This window comes from Sinocyclocheilus anshuiensis, unplaced genomic scaffold, assembly GCF_001515605.1.
Source record: "Sinocyclocheilus anshuiensis isolate Anshui unplaced genomic scaffold, SAMN03320099.WGS_v1.1 scaffold1495, whole genome shotgun sequence".
Classification (NCBI taxonomy): domain Eukaryota; kingdom Metazoa; phylum Chordata; class Actinopteri; order Cypriniformes; family Cyprinidae; genus Sinocyclocheilus; species Sinocyclocheilus anshuiensis.
In genome coordinates this window covers 766,103-777,020 of record NW_015558671.1, presented here as the reverse complement: position 1 = coordinate 777,020, position 10,918 = coordinate 766,103, and the positions used below count along the sequence as shown (strand labels likewise).

General features: G+C 38.1%; 1 protein-coding gene and 1 pseudogene across 1 annotated transcript; one reads left to right on the top strand and one right to left on the bottom strand.

Annotated features, from left to right (window-relative positions):
- The first annotated feature begins 2,651 nt into the window (after positions 1-2,651).
- Positions 2,652-5,727, top strand: LOC107681223 (barH-like 1 homeobox protein). The gene is made up of 3 exons (XM_016477436.1): positions 2,652-3,124; positions 4,084-4,306; positions 5,341-5,727. Exons 1-3 carry the CDS (start codon positions 2,728-2,730, stop codon positions 5,618-5,620), a joined length of 900 nt encoding a protein of 299 aa, XP_016332922.1. The 5' UTR covers positions 2,652-2,727; the 3' UTR covers positions 5,621-5,727.
- A 1,423-nt stretch (positions 5,728-7,150) lies between these two features.
- LOC107681219 (probable ATP-dependent RNA helicase DDX31) overlaps positions 7,151-10,918 on the bottom strand; it is a 17,884-nt pseudogene continuing 14,116 nt past the window's right edge.

The following is a 10,918-nucleotide window of genomic DNA, read 5'->3' as shown; positions in this document are numbered from 1 at the left end:
ATGACTTCTTTTTAATGAATCAGCCAAAACAATTCATGAAATGGCTACAGACCTGAACTTGGGTCAGATTTGAAATGAAATGGAGAAATTAACTTTAGGTTTGTGACACTTTTTATTGACGTTAATTTGACAGTGTGTTGAAATAGAAATATACATTCATAACAGTTTTGTTGTTTTGTTGGCCAAATTAATGTTGTTCTAAATGTTGTTCTATTATTGGTTATTGAGAATGATATTTGGTTGTAAAACATCAAATTGGAACAAATGTATACAGTATTTAAGCCATCATATTACACAGAAGTGACTGTTGTAAAAAAGATTAATTTAAAAGCCTTGAGAATTAAAGATTTTAGCAAATTTATATATATATATATATATATATACATTTTTGCTTCTAATATTTCATTTTAGGATCCAATCGGTACTTCGCCTTTTTTTCGTATCACACAAATATAGGAACATAAAAAAGCATAAACACAACAACATGGAGATATATTTATTTGCATGACACATGTACATGGTTAAACATGAATATTATTGTTGTACGGTGCATATAAGCTATCTCTCACACACAATGATATCCCATACTGCTATTTTTTTCCTTTTAACTCTTTCCATGCACCCCTCCACCATCCTATTTTTCCTCTCTGTCTGAATTTCCTCTGCAAGTTACAACCCCCTCCCCAACCACACACACACACACACCCCGTGGCTGCCTGTCCTGTCGTCCACCCTCAGTCGGCTCTAATGAGGGAGGGAGAGTGTTATTTTGGTTGCACGCCTGCGCTAAATTCTCTCTTGTATGACAGCTGATGGAGAGAGAGAGGAGCGTTAACCTTATAAAAGATTTACCTCTGCTCATTACAGCCTGTCAAGTAGCTGTCCTGATAGCACCGGGTTCGACATTTGCATCCTTGACTCTCTTCTTCATTCTACACTCATTTTCTTCATTCCTGTTGTTTGTTTGTTTGTATTGTCACCTTCCTTTACATCTCTTTCATTCCAGCTTTCTTGAGACGTGTGTTCCTCCTATTAATTCAAAAAGGTTTGTAGGTGTCAAAAGTGTTTGTGGGAGGCAACATATTTTTTAGAACAGAAAAAGGAAAAAAGATAAACAAATAAATATATTTTAAACATGATGTGACACATGTTTTTTTTTTCTGTTCAGAAGCATGCCATAAACATGGCAAACATATAAAATAGAAATTTTCATACATATTGTTCTTACATATCTGCCTGTTTTGAGCCATTGTTCAAATTATAAATGTGCTGTTCCAACAAGTTCTATTATTTAATAGCTGTCAGTATACATTTTTACGTACCAGCTTAGATGCTACAGAAGTAAAACATGGGCAAAGCGTCTCTGCTGCCTTTTACAGGGATATGTTTTTTAATGTTCGACTATTCTGACTGCACTTTTGTGTATCAAAACAGAAAGTCTTCCAGGTTCCAACAGTGCCATCCATGTTACTTTTCTCTGTCATTCATATCTTTTTGTTTTTGGTGTTGAACTGCAATAAGCCTAAATCTATTTTCTACTCTAGGACGATTTATCAGATCTGATGAGATTACACACTCTTTTTCCTACATTTTATATTTCATTTGACATAAGTTCACAAGTAAAATATACTGTTTAAATTGTTACTGCCCTGAGTTATTATTTTGGAATAAATGTAAAATGCTTAAAAACACTAACCTTATGAGATGCATACTTGGCTTTAATAAATAAAATATTGATTACATTGTTAATGTAAATATATATATATATATATATATATATATATATAAATTCTGAAAATTTGAATTTAAATTGAATAAAAACCTAAGTGTTATCAGTAAAAATGTATCATTTTATAGGTATCCCTGGGATATCTGAGAGTACTAGTGGGGTTCTTTGGGTCTGTGCAAGTTTAAAAACCCTGGTTTAGATGTTGGTTTGAAAGAGGAAAAAGAAACAGTGGTAAAGTGGTGAATGTAAAATCTAGCACCTTGTGCAGGATCCACATGTCACGTATTACGTGTCTGCGATTTATTTAGAAGAAAAGAGGGAGGGTTGACTATCTGTCTCTCCCTCCCACAACACATACGTGATCATCACCCCCCCCAAAACACCCTTTAACCAATAACGACGTGGCGCTCGGGACAAACGCGGAATGGACACCTTTAAAAGCTTGTTCCTCCTCCGGTATTGGCTGTTTCCTTGAGGGTGTCATTTTCAGGTCGTGGAGATCACTGCCTGTGTTTATACTCTGTTACACAGGTTTAGTCCTTGCAGACCTGGACTAGAACTTTACACATCAGCATCGGGTTTAGGTCAGAGGATTTGGGGCTTAGTATGGTTGTAGTTGTGTCTCTAGAAAGTCAGATAAGTTTCCAAGCTAATGAATAGTTATAATTATGAGTGCTGTTCTTATGTAGTTGTACCTGTCCTTGGTGCTGAAACTGACCGGTGCACTTCACGGATTTGCTTTTGAGGGACTGTACGACAACAAATTCAACAAAACTGACCTGCAGTCAACGATAGAAGAAGGATCTGGTAAAAACAACTTAGAAAATATTGGACCTTTTTTCCCCCCGGGACAAGATCTAAAGGAGTTTAGCGGACTTTTAAAAAAATGGCCAGAATTATAATCTAAATTTACCGTTGTACATATACCCATTCTCGCTGTATCACCAAAACCAGTGTCAGAAAGGACAAATGCACATTTGATATCGATTTGTCTCGCGATGGAGGTATCAAGCGGGTCGAGCTTTGGGATCGAGTCTATACTTTCTCACAGATCGACCAGCCCGTGTATGTCAAAGAGGGAGTGCAGGTCTCCAGCGGAGTTGAGCCCCCGGTCGGATCTGGACAGCGGCTGTTCGTCGCCTCCCTCCCCGAGACGGTCCTCGGTGGAAGACGCGGTGCAAAGACACGCTCGCGCCCTCGGACTGGACTCTCCTTTACAAATATCCCAGCAGCCGCGAACAGTCACGTCCTCGTTCTTGATCAGAGACATACTAGCGGACTGCAAACCCCTGGCTGCCTGTGCTCCTTATTCCAGCACTGGACAGTCAGCACAAGATAATGAAGACTGCATGGACAAACTTCACAGCAATTCGTCCTCGGACAGTGAATACAGGGGTGAGACACACTAAGCTTGTTTTTTATAAAGCAAAATATATACTCAACAGATTTACAATGCAAACACTGTTGAATTATTATTATTATTATATTCGTTTTAAATGTTATTTTTAGATTAAGTTCAAATTGATATATGGTCACACGCCGTTTTGCATTTTTACATTCCTGAGAAATTAGGTCAAACTTAGCCTACTACTCAAGATAAATGTTTATTTTTTAATAAATATTTTTTAATGTTTCAAATCGAGATCTAAAATAAGAAATTAGTCCCAAAACGGTGTTTTTTCTAAGAGATCACAAAATAAGTACAAATAAATAGGCAGCACTGCTGCCCTTCGTCAAGAAAATAATCTAATTATTTATATTTTTATGATCACGTATTTCGTTTTCTATTATATTACTTCCTATAAGTATGCAGTGCAATGTAATTAATCGTTAAATGTATTTGCAATCGAAACATATGGTGTTTAAATAAAAACTAATTCCTGTTTTGGAGGTCATTTTAGCCTAAATGTATAATGGTTTCAAACCCAAATCGGATGTCCTGATACAGGTTCAATCAACTGAGAGAGCCTGTTTGCTCACAATTAAGCTCACAACTAACTGGCAATAAATGTGTTTCATTAAACAGCCTAATTTTGGCTCTGAATTTGTCCATCTGATGATCAGATGTGTAACACAATGACAAGCCGCTTTTGAGAGGCTTCAGTTCTCAATGCAGCTCAGTTTAAATGTTTTTAAAATGATTTCATGCAAAATGACAACAAATTAATATTATCAAGTGTTCATTGCTGTTTAAACGCATGTCTACGCCACAGGCATTTTAAATAATGGAAATAACTAAATTTACTAATGGGAAAGGCAATAGGCTATAACAAACGTAAATGAGCTCCGGTAAGAAATGGCAATTCTGTCAAAATGACATGCTTATGGTATAAATATGTGCATGGCGTTTTCAGTGAAAGACGAAGCTGATCGAGAAATCTCCAGCGGCAGAGACAGCCCCAGCTCCCGGCTGAAGAAGCCTCGGAAAGCGCGCACTGCGTTCTCTGATCAGCAGCTGGCGCAGCTAGAGCGCAGCTTCGAGCGTCAGAAGTACCTCAGCGTGCAGGACAGGATGGAGCTGGCAGCGTCCCTCAACCTCACCGACACACAGGTCAAAACATGGTACCAAAACCGCAGGTGAATACAAATATCATACAGCAGCTGACTAGCAGCTATTATGCGGGATGCGTTTTAAATGTACAGGTTTTATACAGAATCACTATGGAAGGTTTTATATCTCTGAAATATTATAATATCAGTATTATTCTGTAAAATAATTGGTTATGTGTTTTTTCTGTCATGCTGTCAAAAAATTAAACCACAACAGGAAAAAGTTGTGCATAGACTATAGCTACAACCACGCACACCACGACTCCCAACACATTTAACGTTAGTCATAAATAATAAATTACTGCATCGTGTATCAATAATTTAGATTCCGAGTGGTAATTAAACAATTGCCAAAATTATTAATTATTTATCTGAAATGGCTCTTTGCTGAGTGACGATTTGACGGATGAGTGTTCTACAGGATATTACACGATTTCATCCTCGACTAACAAAAACTTTCCATGAAGCGCCAAATAGCCTATTTGTTTGTAGTTTATTATTATTATTTAAATATTTATAGCTCTGACTGCATTAAGGCGATGTTGAAAAAAGCAGATAGGCCTATTTGTAATTTTATTCATGTTGTTTAAAGGCATTTTTGAAAGGCATACCCCTTTTCCAGAAAAAAAGTAGCCTACTAAAAATTCACCTTGCACCTTGAATTTTAAAACATTTGTGAATCACGAGGTTTTCTTAGGGTTACTTTATTTGATCGGAGCAAATCGTTCCTTTTCATAAAAATGTCAAATTATGTGAAAAAAAAAAAATCAATCAAAAGCCTAAAAAATTCAGACATTGACACCTAAAGGGTTCGTCTTCGTTTTATGGTTAGTGTCACATGACAACAAAATGGCTTCCTGCATGTTAGTTACGCCACACTTTGATTTGATGGACAAGATTATAAAAAATATAAAAAAAGTGTACAACAACAGTAATAATAATAGAACACATTCTAGACTCCGAGATCATTTCCAACAATTTCAGTCATTTGAGAAGAATATTTATATATAAAGAAAACGAACATTATATTGCAAATTAATGAGGCTGTTTGTTTCAAACAGAACGAAGTGGAAAAGGCAGACAACAGTTGGACTGGAGCTCCTCGCGGAAGCAGGGAATTACTCAGCTCTACAAAGAATGTTCCCATCACCCTATTTTTACCCTCAAAGTTTGGTGTCTAACCTCGACCCGGGACCAGGGTTGTATCTGTACAGAGGGCCGTCCGCGCCTCCACCACCGGTTCAGCGGCCTCTGGTCCCGAGGATCCTCCTGCACGGTCTTCAGGGCGGCGGAGACCCAGCGTCTCTCCCTGGAATCATACCGCGACATACGCCGCGATGAACTGATCCAGCCTGACAAAAAACTCCAACCTCAGGAACGACAGGGTTGCGCTTGGACAATACCCATGTATACTGAACATATAAACGCGCAATAATAGACTTTCCAAATGACTCTGACCAAAAGGTGAATGCTAACTATTTATTAAACTTTAACGTGCGGAAGTAGGCTAGTTATCAGAAAATTATTTGACGAGGTTCCATCATCACCACATGAACCTCCTGACTGTTTTCTGAAAGAAGTTGCTTTCCCCCTAAGAAATGGCGTGGTTTATGTGCACAAAATTATGACGCAAGCCAACCAAAATAAACATATCCTTAAAAAAAAAAAAAAATTCAACTGAACCATATGCAATACAATTGTGGATTTTTTTTATAAAAATGCATTGTAAGAACAAAAATAATAAAACCACTAATAACTAACAACTGTAATTGTAACAAATGTAATTTGTCACCGATTAATGTGATGGTGGTGGTGGTAGTGCTGAGCGGCTGTTTCACAAAAGTTAAACCGTTTTTCTAATGAAATGCACAGATCAGCGCAAAAACGAGCCTACTAATGGCACTACAACCTGTTCAGACAATGAATCCGTTTGTGTGGAAATTGTGTTGTGTTCATGGGTAGTTTACAACCCCGATCAACAGACGCCAAAATACTTTTCTAAATAAAGACTGTGAATTTGTCACATATGGCAGAAGTACTTTATTCTTCGATATTCTCTTGGTCAAACAGTTTTTGTATATTAGTTGTGAATATGGTGCATACAATGAGCTTTAAAATAAGCAAAAATATCATTTTTATAACTGCATTACAGCTGGACATCAAACCAACAGCCCGTGAACGCAGTAGGCCTACGCAATAAAAACAAAATCTTTTCCGTCTGTTTCCTGCGCTCATATTGTGACTTGTTCTCCCATCCCTCCGCATTTACATCAGTATTTACGTTTTTAATTAACATAAGCATATGCATTACTGCCAAAGGAAACCTTTTGTGAGCTCTCTATACAAGAGCTTCGTACAGAGAAGCACACTCACATCGAAACCAGCGTATCTGGGTAAGTGGTTTGTTGTGTGGGTTTAATTGACCAATCATAATAGGCGTTTCATTATTACAGACCAATCAAATTTTTACAAGCGGCTTTTACGCTAATAAAGCAACCGTGAAACGTAATATTCCGGTCAAATTTCTTTTAGCGCTCGCAGCGAAGACTCGGCCAAAAGACAGCAGCTGGTGACCGGGCGAGTCAGACTCAACGCTTGGACAGCTGGTCAGCGTAAGCCTCCATACATATCCACCCCTATTTACCTGACCAAGCCAGGGAAATGAGCTAAAAAGCTTCAAACAAAGGCTATTTTTATGCGGTGTTCTCATAACCTTGTGTACAACATGAAAGGCATGCCAGGTTTGGTCGCCAAAACGTTTGGATTCAATCCTGTGGAAAGTCCAAAATCTGATTAAAATAAACACAAACACGTATTAAATACAATTCACTTTTATATCAAATTCAGTGACTGTATTACAACATTCTGTAAATCACATTGCTTAAAAAGTCATATTTATGGCACCACATTTACAATAAATTCATAGGTGAACTGACAGAGCAATAAAACATTCCATATGCACTTCACTCTAAGTCTATTTTACCATTTGCATCAAAGTTTTTTTTTTGACGCAGATGGCAAAAGCAGATTTTCAGACCACACTGCTGACCGTTTGTGCTTTGTTACAGGTAAAAAAATGTCACTCTGTATAAAAAAACCTGTGTGTTCAACCCTGAGAATCCACCTGGCTGCAAGGACTCCAACCTCAGCATTAAAAGAGCCTCGGATCTCTCCGAAAGTCTTCTGCTTTATGCTGTGGTAGATTGCTCTTCCTCTGCTTGACCTTTCTTCTTTTTCCTCTTCTTCTTAGACTTGGATTCTCCATCAATCCCACTGAGATACTCGGAGCGCATTAGGTTTGACACTCGCTCCTTCGCCGTGAGTTTCTTGGGAGGCCTGAAAAACATTTGAATGAACTTATCACTCTTATGTGTATTTAAAAAGCCTTTCCTCCCAAAACCAATACAGAATAAGGAAAAAAGGGCGGAAATAACATCTTAACCACAATGATAAAAAGGAACCGTGTGAATTCCTCTGAATGTTTAAAGCATCCCGAAGCACGAATCTGAGATTTATCCTGTAAAGAGAGGCGGTAGGTTGGCTGGCTGGCTTGATTCCGGCTGAACAAATTTCCCACCGTCGTCAATAAAAGGCTCGTAGACAGCAGCGGGGGCCTGATGTAAAACTAGTGACTGTTTATCTAATCAATAACTCTGGAGAATGAAGCGGTGCTTTGCCCCCATGGGGCTGCTTAAGGTTCCAATACACACGCACCTACCTCATGGTGACACACGACACACTCTACCCCCCGGGCTTAGAGCGGCTATGAGACAGCAGTTATTGTTCTTTTGGTCCCTGAGCGCTCTACAGGGACCCCTACAGGGGATATGAAGCATGTATACAGATATACATGAAGGTGGTATATTATATACACAGTATAGAATGTCACTGTATTTACACATACACATTACACTGACAGACATGTCAAACATGATATATGCCTCAGCAGAAGTGATTCATCAGATAGGTAAGATTAAAATCTAATCTAAGTTCGCCTTGGAAGTAAAGATTGTACAGAGGGAGATCTTCAAGCAGAGCTACAGATTGGAATGAGATTAAGCAAAGCACCTGGGCACACAAATAATACAATGGCATGTCCATAACTAACATGCTCAAAACTATTTAGCTTTAACAGTCAGACTAGAAAAACAGACCAAAGAATGACAAAACGTACATCCTATGGGAAATCCAGATCTAGACACAAGGTCCTCAATACTTTTTGACCAATGAATCTCTGTGACTTGTCCATGAGTTTTCCAGTCATTTATGATGATTAGATAAATTTTTTTAAATATATACAGTATATATATATATATATATATATATATATATATAATTTATTTATAGAGATTACTAATGCTGGGTACACACTAAAAGATTTTTAAAATCTTATAAGATCTTCAAAATGTGAGAGACCACAAACATGACATATTAGAATGATTTCTGAAGGATCATGAGACACTGAAGACTGATGAAAATTCAGTTTTGTCAGCACAAGAATAAATTACATCTTAAAATATTAAAATAGAAAACAGTTGTTTTAAATTAGATTACTGAAAATTTATAATTTCACAATATTAGATTTTTGATCAAATACTGATCACGCACAATAGACTATATTCTCCATATTATATATATTATCAAATAAATATATTAACTATAAAATATTAATACAACATCCTCCAAAAAAAACAAATAGAATTAAACTCTCAGAGGGATTGGTGTGGGTGTGTATTTTTGGTTGCCTGTAACGGCCTCTCTCCCGTGTACCAGAGGTCTTTGTTGTTGTGCACACTAAAGAACTGAAGGTAGGATGAAAGAGAGGGAAGTAAAATACAGCAGAATACACTCACAATAACAGAAATTTTCAAATGACAGTTCTGGTCTGACAAGAGAACTGTGATCACTGCATGTGCGGGTCAGCTATGAAACACGTGCTGAACACTAGAGGAGAATATTCTTTATTTAAATGCGTGGATACAGATAAAGCTCCTCACTATGTGACAGTAATGACGTTCAGGGTGGTTTTTGGCTCTGGCTCGGTTTAATTAAGTGTCCTGTGGAGAATCTGACCACACAAAGAAAGGCCTACACCAACACATCCATGCGTGAGGGCTAGTCTGGACATGGCCTTTGCTAACCAGACCCCACGCTTGCAGCGCCACATTCAATCCTGTGGGAAATGACCACTAATAACCCTGCAGTGTCAAGCACTGGCCAAACCTCATAGTTAGTGGCCTAACAACCATACTGCGATGTACTGGCCATATCATCACCAGCACATAATCAATCATTCAATTCAATTCAAGTTTATTTGTACCGCGCTTTTCATGATACAAATCGTTGCAAAGCAACTTTACAGCAAATTAAGTTTCTACAATATTTAGTGGTGGCTTATCAGTGGTATCATCACCATCCTCGTCTGCAGTCAAAAATTACACTTACTTGTGCCAAGGACTGCTATCAGATTAAGTAAACCAGTTTTTGGGACAAGAGTATAGTCTGCATAGAAAGCAAGAAAAACAGCTCTTTATAAAGGACATCCTAACTGATATACTTTGGGAATAACGCTGCTACTGCATTACACAAGGCAAAACAAGAGGGATGAGTGTGTCAGAGGTGAAAGGTAAAACTTGCAGCTGGTAAAGGCAGGACTTGACTAGTCCTTTTTGACCCTGAAGAGCTCTGCTACAGTGAAAGACTCACAGCTGCCAAGAGTGTGTGTGAGCTGTGGGCTTTTCTCCAGTGCAGCCATGCTGGCAATTTTCAGGGCAGCCGTGACGATACATTTACACTAATGCAACGTCCTACAAAATGGCTCGAAGGCATTTCTCTTCTCTTTTCTTCAAGAAGTGACACTAGAAAAGTGGATGCATCTTACAAAAGCAAGATTTTGGTGGTTTCACATAGGCTGTGTTTTGCTAAACACCAGCGCCCGTATTTATCAAGCCTCTGTGAATTACTCTCAAGAATGCTGCTAAGAATTGACTTAAGTCTAAAAAAATTCTTGGCTCAAAGCTGTGATTAAAAGTTATTTATCAAGCATCTCAGTCGTAATTTAAGCGAAGTGTAGGACTAAATCTTAGAGCTGATTCACGACACTTCGCTGTGCCACAAATGGGATTTTGGATGACGAAATACGCATGGACCAATCACTGAATAGATTTCCTTATTTAAGAATATTCTCAGATAAATTCACATTGAATGGTTAAATTCCTAATATGAGTTTACATTCAACACACATTTGACAATAAATAATTTTCAAGAGAATACATTATGGTAAGGAAACGAATCGTCATCACAACCTTCAATTTACTTAGGGTTGTGCCGGTAGACGATAGTATCATGTATCGACGATAGTCAGAGATATCGCCTGTTGCTGATTTCTTTGACGACAGCAAGACGATTATCATTATCCTTCAAAAATATAGGCGCCTATCTTTAGTGATGCAGCGCGGAGAGCCGCTTCAGAAAATTGCCGAGGCACGGATGGTGAGTAAGTGATCAGCTCCGGTGGCCGTGTCGGAGCCATAACGCGCCGCAGACGTATGCAGTGTAAATAAGGGGTACGAGATTTATTCATGATACAATGTAGGTAGCTTCACTGATTATAACGGGAGTGTTTTTAAAGAGCATATA